Below are 16,602 nucleotides of genomic sequence, written 5' to 3'. Positions count from 1 at the left end.
AACATTATACAAACAGGCTTTACGGTGATTACTTAGATATATATATTTTTAATATGCCTATGGGTAAGCTAACTAAGATACATTTTAAGTGATTAAGATTTCCATATGTTAATTGTAAAAATATTTGTACCTTCATATTTTCCTGAAACAAGGAAAATATTTAGTAACATAGGTCATTACTATAGCAATGCAGACATTTGTAAGAACTTTGTACTTGATTTTTTGAGAACATTCACAGTTTTGACAGTTGATCAGATGGTATCTAAGTTAGTGTTTAATAATAAAACACTATCTGAATTTGTAGATTTTTTCCTTGGTGCTTTAATTTTAAATTGTTTTATGTAATTTACTGTGCAAACACAAGTTTTACAATGATTATATGGATACTTTAGTTAAATATGCCTATGATTAAGCTAAGATATCAATTTTTGGTGGTTCTAAGGGTATTGTTTGTTTTCTTAAATTAAAAAAAAAAAGAGGAAGGAAAAAGAAAAGAAAGAGACCCCAAACTCTACCACTTATTCCATGATACAGAATTGGGCATAGTTTGGGTTGCTTGAAACAGTTGTGAGGGATACTCCTTATGAGAGATGCTCAAGGGAAATAAAGGGTTCCTTGTCCAAATGTCCCCCTTTAGGATAATTGCAATGAATAGCTCATGTTAAACCCTCCAGAAAATCCTATAATGAACAAGTCTAATTCACCTTATTGCTATGTTTACTGATTACATTGGACCATATCGATTCTATTCTATTCCAAGAAACTAGTATTCCTAGAAAATGGGTTTGAAACAGTCTATCGTAAACTGTGAATCCTGTCTGCTGAATATATTTGCATTTTTGTTTGGCTTATTGAAACCTTTAAGTCTGGTTTACATTTGATATGTTATAACCTTATTAAGGACAAAAATGATAGTCAACATTCACCAATAAGTACAACTTGGGCACTAGTCAAGCTTGGCTAGTAACCACCAGTGTGGACTGACCCAGTGTTTAACAGTTGAATATCAGCATGACCTGCAAATATCTGCTCCTTTCTTCCATCCGTTTTAAATGTCTTACCTCAAAAACTTATTTTACACCACCCCAGGTCCTTTGAAAATTGGATGAGAATCAAAGCACAAGTTAAGTAAAATGGATTTGAAAGAGAAAACCATCTACCACCAAATAGGAATTTATGGAAGGATTAGCCAATAACAACAGCAAGGCATCAATAACGAGAAAGAAGGCAGTTAAATAGTAATCAAGGACAAAGCCATCCCCCCTCTGGTGTACTCCTAATTTTGGGTTGTAAAGAAAGCTAGAAATCATTTCTTAAGTAGTAAATTTATATAATTGTTCTGGGCTGTAATGTTCTAACATTACATTCCCTGCACTCTTCTGATTTCGTTTCTGGTTTCGTAACCAAGCACTTGCTTTTGTGCTCTTGGGGATGTTTTTGTGCTCTTGGGGAAACTTTTTGTTAAAGACCTTGCTAGGAGGTCATATTTGAAAACATGTCTCCAATTGTCTTGTTCATTTATTTATTTATTTATTTGTTTGTTTGTTTGTTTGTTTGTCTGTTTATTTATTTATTTGGGGAGTGCATGGTCCGGGAATCTAACTCGGGTCTCCCACATGGAAGGCGAGCATTCTACCACTGAACCACTCATGCACCCTATTTATATTTTTATTTGGCATCATTTAGTTTTTCTCTGCCACCTTATATAGAACAACACTGTACATTTATTTTTGAAAAATAATTGCCTTAAATTATCAGACCAGTGGTGCCACTTACAACATCATAATTCATGATGAGGATAGTGACAGTGATACATGGTCTATGTCTTCTATGATTATTAATGCCTTCTCTTTGGCAGGCAAAAAAAATTGCTGTAACAACAGTAGGTCAGCTTTTAGATGCCAATGAAGAAGTTTTTCAAACAGCAGCTGCTGATAATGAAACCTTTAGCAAGTAAGCAAACTTTTAATTTGGAAAGAAAACCTGATAAGGTGTTGTTTACATTCCTATGTTAAGGGATTAACAGAAATTAAACATTGCTCTCATGGATATACCAAATGGCTGATTCCTTTGTAATGCAGAAAAAAGCCTCGGCTTTCCACATGATCTTCAGTTACTGGATGGAGGGGTGACCATGGCCTGGGAAATAGTGAATAACTGGAATGCTTTAGATTAGAATTGTTTTCCTAGCCTTACTTTGGCATGGCCAAGGAACAACCTTCACACACAGCAGGGAATTCTTCCAACTCTTTTCTTAATGCATGGAGCTGCAGATAACAGCATAACTTTGCTGGATACTCTGCCATCCCCTTATCTCTCTTTCCAGGGCCCTGATACAATTCGATTAAGCTTTCTTTAGCTTTCCTAAGATTACATTTAAGAAAAAAAAGAGTTTGACTCTATCTGCTTTCTCTCTTCTTAACTCCTTTATTCTGATTTGTATTTATTTATTTTTTGGTTGTCTGCTTGTACTTTAAAGTACTCACATACTTTATTTATAGACACCCCTCATTGGGACTCATCCATGTATCTCTTAGTTTCTAAAGCCTTTTAAAATTTAAGTAAATATGCATATTCATAAGAGAAAAATAAGAAAACATAGAGATGAGCCAAATTTTTAAAGTTATCCGTATTTTTTCCTTTTGCCTGTGTGTATATGTATATTAAAATTGAAATCATATTGCATATTCTATTGATTTATAACTTTCTTTTGTCACTTAATGCTATGTAAACTTTTTAAAAATATAAATACATATGCATCTACATCATTATATAAAACTACTGCATAATATGAATAAACCTTTATTTCACCAATTCCCTGCATATAGATATTTAGATTAGTTCAAGTTTTAAAATATTATGAAAAATGAACTTTCTTGTGCATGTTATTTGCTTGCTTGATCCATTATTTCCTTAGGAGAAAGTACTGCTAGAAGTAGTTCTCTGGCCTTACAATTATTACAACAAGTATCTATTTAGTTTTGATCTGTCAAAGTAGAGAAAGCACAAAAGCACGATGTGGAGAAAGCATTCAAAAGATTATAATACTGAGAGATGGTGGTAGAATTGTGTGAGCACTTTTACTGGTATAGTTTGCGACTCCAAACTTTAATCCAAGTCTGGGCCTGCCCCTCTTCCCATTTTTCTTTAAGTAGGAAAAGGAAGTAGCCATGGAGTTCAGCATCTAAGATCACTGAACTTGGACGTGCAGAGCTACTATGGGCTACTTCAGAGCTGGAGGCGCTGGGCTTTCACAGTCTATAATGGCTGTGGCCACAACTTTTGGAGTCAGACAAACCTGGATTCAAATTCTACCTTTGTCATTTAGTAGCTATTTCCAATCATTTTATATCTCTAGCTACTCAAATTACTCACATTATTTCATAAACTGAGCCCAAATTCTTTAATAAAATAGAGGTTATTGTCTTTTTAATTAATATGACTCAGTAAGTATATCTCTTATCAGCTCTATTCATTCATACCATAATGACCTCTCTAACTCTCTTTAAACCGTGACTTTTCTGATATAATTCCCACACTAGCCAGAAAATTCTTTACAGAGTGAAGTAATCTGATTGCTTCTTCTAGTCATTTGTAACAGATTGCTGGCCAGCCTCTAGATTGGCACCCTTGGACAGTTGTCCATCTTAATTCAATCAGTTGTGACAAGAGTAAGGAGGAAGTATATGGTAGAAAAAATGACCATAGTAGAGGCTGTGAGTACAGCAACGCTTTAAAAGTGGTTGTAAACATGGAAGACACCTGCATGTATCTAACATATCTTTCCCTTTGGCCTCTAAATGCCTGAGGGACCTCCTTAGAAGAATGCCCCAGGTGTTTCCCAGGATGCTGACCACACAGTAGATGCTCAACAGATATTTTTTGTTGAATGAATACATAAATACGGTTTTGGCAGGTATTTGTTAGGTATTCCCTCTATTCAAAGCAGCTTTGAGGTATGACTGTTAAGTGGGAAATACTTAGTGTGGATTGTTGAAAATTCATGAAGTGATGTTATGAAAGGTAAGTATCTGAAACAGGCCCTAGTTGCATGTTTCCATATGTTATGGCAATCGCGTTCCCTTTATAAAGCAATCTGTATTTTCAGTTTTTCTTTTTTGTTGTTATTTCATGTGGAAAGGTAAAGATATCTCAGTGACAGAAATAAAGATTTAGATGACAGGACCACTAAATTTTAATGAAATCATTTGATTTCCTGGAAAAGTAAAGCAGTTATCTTAGAGAGGTTTGGTTTTGCCAAGAACAGAAATAATACAAATACTTCTTATAGGAAACAAGAAAAAATAAAGATCTTATAACTTTTTGTTGGAGAACTCCAAATTGACAGGTTTCCCCCACCCTCCCTCCTACCTGACGTCTAATCTATCTTTGAACTCAGTCAAAGCAGAAAAAAAATTTTGTGAAAACCTGCAATTAAGTTAATAACCAAGTCAGGGAGGTCAGAGAGTTTTGCTCTCCTTAGTTCCATCTGAATGGTAGACTCAGGAACCATCTTTCAAAGAGATGCTCTTGACTGCAAGGGATTTGGGTGAAAGGACTGAGTCGAATTAGTGGGAACACAAGAGGGTGTTTGTGCCAATGGCCTTGTGACCGTGGGACTTTCTTGGTCATCCCTTTCTCCCGGAATGTATGAGGGAAGGTACACCTCGATTTTATGATGTCACTCTAGAATATTATATGTTATATTCTCTTTCATGCAGGCTTATTAAGAGCATGGAGAATTATTCCTTGTCTTTAGATGATGGACAAGTGGTAGTACCTAACATAGCAGTACAGTCTGTAGACTTATCTCAAAACCACGGTGAGGGTGGTCAAAGTATTCGCTTCTCTGTGATGAAAGGTGAGCTGTTTGTCTTGTGCGCTCATAGAAGCAGAGAGTATTCTGCTACTAACCATGAATAATGTTGTATTCATGAAAATGTAGGTTTTTAAAATTCTACCTTTTCCTTCTCATAGGAGCTAACAATTCTCTACTTCCTGGTTTAATAAACGTAAATTCTAGTGTACGTGAGCTTAATCCAGACGAACAAACTGAACTTCAGATCTTGCTCAATGTCAGTAAAGGTAGGTTTCAAACTTTGTTACATTAAAAAAAGTACTCACACTTATGGATTTATTAACTTAAAATCCTCTGAAGGAGAAAGAATGTTTATTTAATTTCACCCTGAATTTGTGTTTGAGTACATTTGCGCTCCGACATATATGCATCTTGACTCCACTATTCCAAGACATAAATATGGTTATCTTTTCTTTTCAAAACTAGAACTTTAGAGAGTAGCAGAATAGAAATGCTCAGGGCATGGACAAATCTGTTTCCCCCCAAAAGTCCTGCAAAGCAGTTTTGCTCTATATTTATACATTAAAATTATTTAGACCACAAACTTTGTACTATTTTTATCTGTATTTACTAGTGACATGACATTTGTAGGCTAGGACTTATCCTGCAGACTTGCCCTTGGAACATTTTATGTAGTTATCACACTTGTGAAAAGTAGTGTCAATTTTCTATAACTCCTCTAACTTGGTGTCCACAGTGGGCACCTTATTTTGCAGAAATTCTTGTGTCCTTCAGAAATTCTTGTGTCCAACTTGAAATTGTTCTACTTTCCATAATCTTAAAAAATAAAATTAAAAAGGAGGAATATAACAATAATAATATGCAAACTCACTGCCATTTTTACATTCCTCCTCTCCCCAAATCAAAATTCAGTGCCAGAAAGTACCCATTTTAGATTAAATTCATAATAGCAATGAAAGAAAAGAACAGCTATTACCTGTGAATCTGGCATGTTGTGAAATTTTGCTCCTCTTTGCTTTCAGCCACATATTTGTGAGATAAAAATTAAATTTTTCTTTTTTCTTTTCTTTACTTTTAATTTTAAAATGTTTTATACATACAAAAAATACAGCAAATAGTATAAGTAGCACCTATGTACCCACCAGCAAGGAAAACAAATGTCAAAATATTGTAAGTCCTCTTTAAAAAAATAAGGGATTATAGCTGTATCTGAAGCCCACTGCCTGAACTCTTGATTAGATTCTTTTGGTCTATATGTCTATCCTTGTGCCAGTACTGTGTTCTTTTTACTACTGTGGCTTTTCTGGGGTACATAACAGTTTCAAACAACCATAGATGGCCAACCCTGGGTTATAGATGTTAATTATATATTGCAATTAAATAAAGTTTCAGCCAGCAAACCATTCTAACTGTACTTGATTCAAGTATTAAGCAGTCTTCCTGTTTAACAATAATGTAGCACTTCATTTCTTGTTTACCTTGGGTTTTATATATTAATTTTAAAGTCCTTTTTTCCCCTCACAGCTGACACTAAATGTGGCTTTATAGTTTTCCAAAACAGCAAGCTTTTCCAATCAAAAAGTTTTACAACTGAATCAAATTTTAGTCAAAGAATTATCTCAGGCACCACTGAAAAAAATACGATACGACAAAGTGCTTCTGTTGAGATGGTCTTTAATCCAAAGGTGAGTTTTCCCATTAACAGAAATTAAAAAAAAAAAAAAAATCCAGCCGACTGTTGATTACAAAAGTATGAATAGTTTGGGTAGCAGAAATCCACAGATAAATCTATTTATCAAAAGTGTTCATTTAAACCTCCTCTCCTCTATTTCTTTTGTCAGACTAGCTAAAAGCAAAGTTAACTCATTTGAATTCCAAGACCTTCCAATCCACGAGGAAGTTGCTATTGTTTAGTAAATACGTAACTGGTTTCTCATATGTGTATGTTAACGTATTTGATTTTTCTACCCATTTAAGTATTAAGGAATCAGTAATTTTATTGTCTTGTCAATTCACAGCACCACCCAGGGCAATTTGAACTCCATTCCTATGCCTGTGTTTTTTGGGATTTTTCAATGAACGATTGGAGCACAGATGGCTGTTCGAAAAATGAGAGCACTGCTGAATTCCTGTACTGCCGCTGCAATCACACCTCTAACTTTGCTGTGTTAATGGTAGGTCTGTATATATAGTACTTCTCAGACAAGAATTTTCTTTACACACAATTCTAGTATGTTCTAGTGGGAGATTGCTTTGAAGGGCTGACTTTACAAAGATACTTGGTTTCTTGGTTTAAATAAAAAAAGGCGATGGAGTGATGGGGGATTAAAGGGAAGTAAAGGGAAAGGCAAATAGAATAGGGTTTTTTTGGCAATATGGTCTTAGCATTGATGAATTTGGCACTGTTATGTCTTATAATGGGAAGGGAGCTAATGTACAGAAGAGGAGCAGACAGAATGCAATCAACTAATTCTCATGTTCCAAAGCTTGAAGTTGTTATAGTCAGAGTTAAGGCTGTACAGCTTTGTGTGTTAGGTTCAGTGCATACCTATCTACGGGTAAGCAGTTTAAATCAAATTTCCAAAGCTTTTTGTCTATAGAATATAAATCTACACCAGATTATATGAGGAAAAGCTCTTGAATTCACTCAATTTGTCCTTCAGTTCCTCTATATATGTACAGGCAAGGTTCCTTTAATTCTTTTATGTCCAAAACTGCACTGTGTAATAATGAGTAACACTTAGTTCTGGTATACAGCTATTTCTCCATCTCTGAAAATTCTTGGACTGATCCTCTTAAGAAGATGGGCTTCTGTACTTTCCATTTCCAGGAACCTATTAGTTTGGAGAAACCAAAACGTTATTTTATTGCTGTTGATGGAATTTTTTTCTATAAAGGGGCTTTTAATGCCATGAATATTCCAACGAAAAGCAGATGTTTCCATTCCCCAGTGACTATGATGTAGCCATATTTGGGAAGCCAATAGACTCAGTAGAACATATTAGTATGGCATAGATTATCAAAGTGTAGAATACCCTTACAATTCTTTGAGATACCATGATTTTCTTGTTTTAAATTTCAAACTTGCTTTAATATATTTAATTTTTGTTTTTTTAACTTGCGTTACATGGAGACTTTCTTTCTCAGACAGAAGATACTAAAGAAAAAAAATTTACTTTTTAAATTCTATCTTAAGGTCATCAGGATCATTGATTAGCTGGCAAAATTCAGATTTCCAGTTATATTAAATAATTCAGACTACATTGTCATAGTTCTTTCGCTCCTGTTTTGGGTCCAGGCTGTCAGGTGTTACTTCTTATTAATTTCTGAGTCCGTCTCTAGTAATGAATACATACCTACATTCCCAGTTGGTTTGGGGTTGTAAAATTTTTTTAAAAGACTAATTAGAATTGTAATAAAGTAAGACTACATAGTCTCTGAGTGAACAGATCTGAAGACCTATGGACTTCATGATTCTTTGTACATCTATTAGTATACTACACACAAGGAATAATATGAAATTTTTGTTTTACTATTTTTTAAATAAACTTCATTTTATTTTCTTCCTACAAAAGCAATACATATTCAATGTATAAAGTATGAATGTTTACTTACTAAACAAATATGATAGATAAAATGTTTATGATGTCTTAAATGAAGATGGCAATTCACCTATAATCCCATTATGTTAACAAATCTCTATATAATTGTGCAAGTGACAATAATATTTGTAAGTGCATAAAAGAACTCTTAACATTGGTTACCTCTGGAGAAGAGATGGGATCTCAAGAGATAGGGTATAGTGTGGGGTAGATGGTACTAAAAAGAACATTTGCTTTATGTTTTTAATTCTGTATTAAATATATAATACTTTTCAAATATAAGAAATTTTTAAAAAATCAGAAAGTACAGACAAGTATTTTCCTATCCACCCAACAACCACCATTACTCTCCCTCTAGATTTTTTTCAGAGTGTCTGTTCACATAGAGTGTACTTTTCTGTGCTCATATTCCAACATACTGAAATATATATATTACACAAAAATGAGATTAACTTTTTAATTTTAATTAATAGGATATTATAAATGTTTTCCCATGCCCATGAAAATATTCCTGCAATTTTATTTTTAGTGCATCAGCTAGATATGCAGTTTTTTCTTAAGTTACACATAAAAATAATGTAATGGATAAGTGAAGCAATTTTATCCAATTTTGACCTAATTCAAACAATTTTGATTTTAGACATTGAGGGAAAGAATATATATTTTTACCTAATTGAATTAGAGAATTGTTCTCAATTTCTACCTTATATAAACCACTTTGACTTAAGGAGTTAAGATATTTCATTTATAACGATGTCAACAGCTTTATAAAAAGAAGAGATCACTGGCAATAATCTAGTTCTTTTGACCCATGCTAATTCTTCAGGATGTTGACTTTCATCAATATTTCAAGAATCATTATTTCCTGAAAAACCATGAATGCTAACTTATTTTTCAGAGTTTCAAAAGGAAGTATCGATATCCTAAATCACTCGACGTATTATCCACTGTTGGATGTGCATTGTCCATTGCTGGTCTGGTTCTTACCATTATATTTCAGGTTGTCACCAGGTAAGAGGGGAAGCAGGCTCTTCTCATAAGAGGAATTGCTACCTGAATCTGATACTGAGCATATTCGCACCAGGAAACAGTCCCTCAGAATGAGAAGAGAAATCAGAAATTTCATTCAACATGATCTTTTATAAGAGGACGAAGTCCAGAAAGACTAAGACATTTACTTGTGCCCACAGCTTATTTATGCTACAACTCTTTAAGGTTGAATAGGATCTTGTCTACCAATTTGCATTTCTAAAAGAAAGAAATGTTGCTTAACTGTGAACTTTTGAAAATAAGATTAATTAAAAATATATGTGCATATATGAAGTGTACATATAAAACATCCTTTGGCTGATCCTCAAAAAATTAAACAGAATTACCACATGACCCAACAATTCTACTCCTAGATATGTACCAAAAAAAAAAAAAATTGAAAACAGGAATGCAAATAGATACTCATGCACCAGTGTTCATTAGCAGCTTTATTCACAACAGTCGAAGGGTAGAAACAACCCAAATATCCATCAATATATGAATGAGTAAATAAAGTGTCTTATATACAAACAATGGAGTATTGTTTGGGTATAAAAAGTAATGAGGGGGTGCAAGGGTAGTTCAGTGGTAGCATTCTCGCCTGGCATGTGGGAGACCCAGTTCGATTCCCAGCCCATGCACTTCCCAAACAAATAAAAACAGAGAAACCAACAAAAACAAACAACAAAAAATTAAACAGATGGTGTTGCAATAACAGGATATTCACATGGAAAAAAGAATGAAAAGTGACCCGGCCACACAGCATACAAAAAAAAAAAAAATGTAACGAAGTTCTGATACATAATGCAACATAGATGAGCTGTGAAAACATGTTATGTTATTTGACGCATAAGGACACCTATTGTATGATGTCTCTTATATGAAATTTCTGGAATAAGCAAATTCATGAAAACACAAAGTAGATAGAGTTTACTAGGAACTGAGGGTTGGAAGGAATGGGCAACCCTCCGTTTTTTGTTTTTGTTTTGCTTAATACTTAATGGGTACAGTGTGTCCATTTGAGGTGATGAAAAAGTTTTGGAAATAGAGTGATGATGGTTGTACAATATTGTGAATGTAATTTATTTCACCATATGTGCATTTAAAAATGATTATGATGGTAAATTTCATGTTATAGATATATTTTTACCATCATAAAATTAAAATTAAAATATGTAAAATTTTCAAATTGTGAAACTTTTAAAAGATATTGAATTCCATAATTTTTTTAAAAAATCTAATTTTAAGTAATTACCTATAAATATGCATCTCTCTCTACCTTGACTGCATCACTCACGATCCAAATTTGTATCTCACGTTATTTTTTTGTCACCTACTACATTTTAAACAATCTGTAATCTCTTATAAACTTGTTCATTTATAAGTTTACTGGTTTACTGCCTATTTTCCTCTTCAGCATGAAAAATTCATGAGGCCAGTGACATGATAAAAAAAAAGTTGTTTGTTTTGTTTTGTTTTCATCACTGTGTCCTCAGGGCTAGGCATGGTCCCTGACCTAGATTTAAGGAATGTCTGGAATAATGGTTTTATTGTGCATTTCTACCTGTTTCTCCACCTCAAACTCCAGATGTTTCAAGATGAACTCATCTTTCCTTCAAAATCAGTTCTCTATACTAATTCCTTTACAACTCTTTTCTTAGAAGTATTCAGTCAAAATTTTATGTCTTTATTGTTATTATTTTTTTTCTTTTTCCCAAGTTTTATTTCAAAAAAATTAAACACCTCCAAAAAATTGAATGAGGAAAACACAGAATGTCCATATTTCCTTCATCTAGAGTCACTGATTTATTTTCTTATTTCTGCTTTATAGCTATCTATTTTTTTTTTCTGAAATTTTTGGAAAGTGAAATTGCAGACATCATGACTATCATTGCTAGATTCTTCAAGCATGTACCTCCGAAGAACTTGGTCACTTTCCTATATAGCATTATGCCATTATCCCTGCTTAGGAAATTTGACTCAAGAAATTTAACATTAATGCAATAATATCATATTACATATAATCCAAGTCCAAATGTATTTAATTGTCCCAATAATACTGTGTATAGCAGTCTTTCCCCCCCCCTCAATTCAAATGTTGTCATATCTCTCTAGTCTTATTTAGCCTAGAATAACTCCTCCATCTGTTTTGTTTTGGTATTTCATGACATAAATATCTTTGAAGTGTCCAGGTCGGTTATTTGTAAAATATAGAAATTGTATAATTTATGCTTTGTTTGAAATATTCCTCATGATTATATACAGGTTAAATTTTGTGGAAATGCTGTATTAATGATATTGTGTCCTTTTTTAGTGCAGCACAATAAGAAGTACATGAAGTTAGTTTGTCCCATTACTGGTGATATTAAGTTTGATAATTTGTTTTAAGTGGTCTCTTCATTGTAAAGGTTCATTTTTTTCCCTTTGAAATCCATGGAGTGATACTTTGAGACAGTGACTATTCTGTTTCCCAACAACCTTTCATTCAGTTATCTTGCTGTCCATCAATGATCCTTACCAGAGTACGTTATTACATTGGTGGTTGAAACTGATGATTTTCTCACTCTACGGTTCTTTCGATATTTACTAGCAGTATTCTTTTATAAAGAAGAACACTCCCAAATTTGGCCAGGGAGAGCCCCTTCAAGTTCTTTTGTTATGTCCCTATGGGTCTTCAAGTACTTCCTTATTTCAGGCACAGCAGGATGGTCCAGGCTCATCTTTCACTTTCTCTGTCTCCTACCTGGAATCAGCTATTTCTCCAAGAGCCAGAATTGCTTTTGATTCCTCTTGATTACACTTCACAGTAAATGAGTCTCTTACCGTTCATTAAAAATTTTACACTGCATGCATACTATATGCCAAGTACCATATTAAGTACTGAATACAAAACTATAAACAAGACAGATAAGCGCCCATTTCTCATGGAATTTAAGTTCTCATAGAGGGGGATAGACATTGTACAAATATATTTGCAAATGAACATAAATTATAAATTTTGGCAAGTGTCTTTAAGGAAAATTACAAACCTGTATTTCCATTTGTAAACATATCTGATATTTGCTACTTCATTTTTCCATCATTATTACACTTTTACCCATTACTGTTCAATACCGTTTAGAGAGTTATAGTAGCTACATAACAAGTCTCTTTGCCTAAAATCTCATTCCTTCCAATTGTCTCCAGATTTTTTTTCCACATCCTCTATCAACACGTTTCTTAGCATAGTTCTGCAGTTGTAGATGCCACTAAAATACACCAGGAAAAAAACACAAAATTTCATTGACTTTTAAAGATTGATTTTAATAGGCTTTATTCTTTTCACAGGCAGATTCCCAATTAAGAATAATATGCAAAATACAGTAATGTTCAGAAGGACAAGCTATCTGAAACTATTCTAGCTTCTTTCTGTTGATTATAATTTATGTTTGAAATAAGAGAAAATTTAGAAACTTTTCATACATTTATAGAAAAGGATTCTTCTTAAACCTTCCAAAAGACAATGACATTTTGACTCATTCAGAAAATCTCATACAAAATATCAGGAGGATGGAGAGGATTCAGTTTGAATATAAGTCTATTCAGTGTGGAACTCCTGGATAAATAAGTTTTATCATTCTGGAATATTATGAATAGAGAGGTATTGAAAATGTTAAGAGCTTTAAACACAGCAATAAATTTAGGGAAATTGTTATTCCAAGAGGCCCTGTAATCTGAAAAGTCAGAGGGGTTTAGAGAGTTGTGACCTGAAATTTTACAACTTTCATAAGTATAGGATGTATAGAATAGCATATAGAGGTCTATATAGGCCATAAATATCAGGAAGTAGGGTTTATTGGGGACCATCTTTGGAAATAAGCTATACATGACCTTTCATCAGAGCATAGTTTCAAGAAAGGAAATGTTTCAAGAAAGCACCAATCTGCTTCTAACTCCTTTGTGAAAATTCAATGACAGGAGACTATGCTTTTCCGATGTAATTTAGGAAGGTAAATTTACCAACTGGCCCACTGGGCTATAAACTGGGTTTACACTGGGTAATAATCATCTCTTGTTCTGTAGAGTTTGTTTGTTCCAGTTTTGCTCAATTTGTTTTACTCCCCCCCCCCTTTTATTAATTAACAGGAAAGTCAGAAAAACTTCAGTAACCTGGGTGTTGGTCAACCTGTGCACATCAATGCTCATTTTCAACCTCCTCTTTGTGTTTGGAATTGAAAACTCCAATAAGTACCTAACGATGAATAATAGCAGCCCTGGAAATGTTCGCCCCACGAAAGACATTGTTGACATCCCGAACCTCACATGCACTGTGATGGCTGCCTTACTGCACTATTTTCTGTTGGTGACATTTACCTGGACTGGTCTCAGTAGTGCACAGCTCTATTTCCTTCTAATTAGGACAATGAAGCCCCTTCCTCCACATTTCATTCTCTTCGTGTCGTTAATTGGATGGGGTAAGTGTTTGCCTCTCTACTTACTCTGGAATTAAATTTTGTGGGAATCATTTCATTTAAACAAGTGCCTGTTGAAGGCCTAATAGTACAAGGCACTGAGGAAGGGGAGATAAAAAATATAATAATCACTAGGGATGCCTGCTGCCTGGGAAAAAGGCTGGCATGATCAACCTGGCTACTCTGTATACCTTTTAAGCTAAATTAAATGTCAATTTCCTTTAATGTCTCTTTTTATTAATTTCATTTGAGATTAGGAGCATAATATAACTAAATTCTTAGCAACTTAAAAAGAAATGTTTGAAGAAAGACAATCAGAATGAATCTTTAAGAAAAATAGATTGAAAAATGTATTGGGTGCCAGCAAAGGAAGATGTTTTCAAGATAGCTAAATTGAAATTTGAGTAAAAGAGAAACTAGGCCATTTAAGAATGAAGATTGTAGTAAGAGTTACAAAGAAATCAGAAACAGTATAGGATTGGTGCATAGAACTGACTCTGAAAAGGAAAGACAAACACTTAGAGGAAAATTACATTGATTTGCATCTGTAGGATCATTTACTATATTGACACTAGTGGAAATTACAATACATCTTGAAAAGGCTCAGATATATAATTCATTTGTGGTCTTTTATAATTAATCCCAAGTCTCGAGTAAATTATTAATTCCTTGTCTTTCTTTATCACATAGGTGTCCCAGCTATAGTGGTGGCTCTAACAGTGGGAATTATTTATTCTCAGGATCAGAGCAATCCAGCATGGGAGTTAGGCTACCGACAAGAAGAGATGTGAGTTGATATTTTTCAAAGCATCCATTGTTTTAGTGTAAGAGTGTGGCTATTCAGTGATGTTGAATCCAAGTGTCACTGTACATACATATCTTGCTTTCTAAGTGTCATATTTAATGGAATTTCACATTCTCAAGGAACACGTTATATTGTAAATGTGATAATATGAAAATCCCTATGATAAATCCATTTTCAAAGCAAGTAATAATCTTCTACATTTATAATTCTCAACATTCTTTTATGAAATACATCTTTTTATACTAAGTAAGATGATGATATGACACAGTTATAATCTTTAGTTAACGCTTATATAGTTTTTTCATCTGGAAACCTGGAATAACAATAATAATACCTGCTCTGGAGTTACTGTGATGCATCAAGTAAGTGTGACAGCATTTTATACCTAGAAAAGGTCTATCCATATGCCTCACTCATGTGAACCAATTTTATATTGATATAACAAATATTTCATAATCTTTTATCACACATAACAAATTGTTCCTGCAATTGCAATGTAAAAAATTAACTGTTAATAACAAAAGTTGCTGGTTGCATGTGCCTTCTTTTCTATGTGGAGAAAGAGAGAAGAAAGGTGAGGTCTGACTATGCCTAATTGTAGAGTAGGGGGGCTGCCAGACATTCCCAGGCACTATTTTTCTCTCTGATAAATTATGGTTAATATCTTTCAAGGAGATCCTACATTTTTAATTCCACAGTTAAAGAAGTAAGATGCAAATATCCCATGGGATAGGTAATTTACTTAAAATTGCATTATTCATATCTTACCCTAATCCACATACAGTGCTAAATCCACTCCTGTAAAAACCTTCATGAGGAAGAAGGCTGTTGATTTAATTTATCCACACTGAACTATAAATAATTGAGGCCAGATCCTTTTCTGAGAACAGTGTTAGATGCTGCTGAAAACATTAGGTGACTGTTAATGAGAGAAGTTGGGAAGAAAAGAAAGGATGTGTAACATGATAGTCTCATCTTGAGTCCCTGTATCCCCGCCTTCCACTCCCTGTGCCCGCACCTTCCACCCCTTCTCTTCCCACTTTTCACACCCCTTGTCTTCTCATCTTCCTCGCCATGTTCCCACATCTTTATCCCCTATACCTCCACTTTTCGCACTACACACATGCATCAAGGGGCACATCTAGTTCAGTATATAGATTGAGAAAGGGGAGAGATTATTATTGACTTTCCTGAGTTATCCTCCCACAGTTGCTCCTCAATATCCCATGCTTTCCCCCACTGCTCCCAGCTCTGCTAGTCATACCTGAAATCCCTAACCCAAATCCCCTGAGAAGTATCCTATCTCTATATGGGTCAGTTAAGGGATAAAAGAAAAACAGCCTTCAGTATTCTACCCCTGATTGTACCAGCATATAGACTGTTTCAGACTTTCCTGAAGGAATGCTGTAACCATGGGGAATTTTTTAAAGCAAATGCTTTATAATGGGTTGACTTAACAACAGGAATATATATGCTTACAGTTCAAAAGGCTAGAAGGCTTGTTGCTCCAAGGGTTGGTATCTTCTGTGGGTCTGGAAAACTTTGGGATACCTTGGCTCTTCTATCACATGGTGATGCATATGGCTTCTCCTTTCTCTCCCAGGTTCTATTGACTTCCAGCTTCTGTCTGCACCCTGTGGCTTCTCTTTCTGGGTCCAATTTCCTTTGCTTTTAAGGACCTCAGCCATACTTCATTAAGGCCCACCCATTTCAGTTTGGGCACACCTTAATTAATAACATCTTCAAAGTTTTTATTTACAAATGGGCTCACACCAACAAGACCAGAGGTTGGTACCTGAACATGCCTTTTATGGGAGGACGTGATTCAATTCCCAACATCTACCCATGCTGCTCTCCCAAGCTAGGTCTGTAATTTGTTAGATCAACTTCGGCCCC

General features: G+C 34.3%; 1 protein-coding gene across 1 annotated transcript in view; it reads left to right on the top strand.

The window, feature by feature from the left end:
- The window catches only part of ADGRG7 (adhesion G protein-coupled receptor G7), a 68,290-nt gene that overhangs the window by 33,411 nt on the left and 18,277 nt on the right, over positions 1-16,602 (top strand). Inside the window, exons 6-13 of the mRNA XM_077118584.1 lie at positions 1,859-1,953; positions 4,722-4,861; positions 4,978-5,085; positions 6,344-6,504; positions 6,838-6,993; positions 9,320-9,432; positions 13,576-13,904; positions 14,592-14,688. Of these exons, the coding sequence (XP_076974699.1) occupies positions 1,859-1,953; positions 4,722-4,861; positions 4,978-5,085; positions 6,344-6,504; positions 6,838-6,993; positions 9,320-9,432; positions 13,576-13,904; positions 14,592-14,688 (1,199 nt within the window). The remainder of the gene's footprint in view (positions 1-1,858; positions 1,954-4,721; positions 4,862-4,977; positions 5,086-6,343; positions 6,505-6,837; positions 6,994-9,319; positions 9,433-13,575; positions 13,905-14,591; positions 14,689-16,602) is intronic.

This window comes from Tamandua tetradactyla, chromosome 10 (genome assembly GCF_023851605.1).
Source record: "Tamandua tetradactyla isolate mTamTet1 chromosome 10, mTamTet1.pri, whole genome shotgun sequence".
Lineage (NCBI taxonomy): Eukaryota > Metazoa > Chordata > Mammalia > Pilosa > Myrmecophagidae > Tamandua > Tamandua tetradactyla.
The sequence above is the reverse complement of the archived record's forward strand: the minus strand, read 5'-3'. Positions and strand labels throughout refer to the sequence as shown.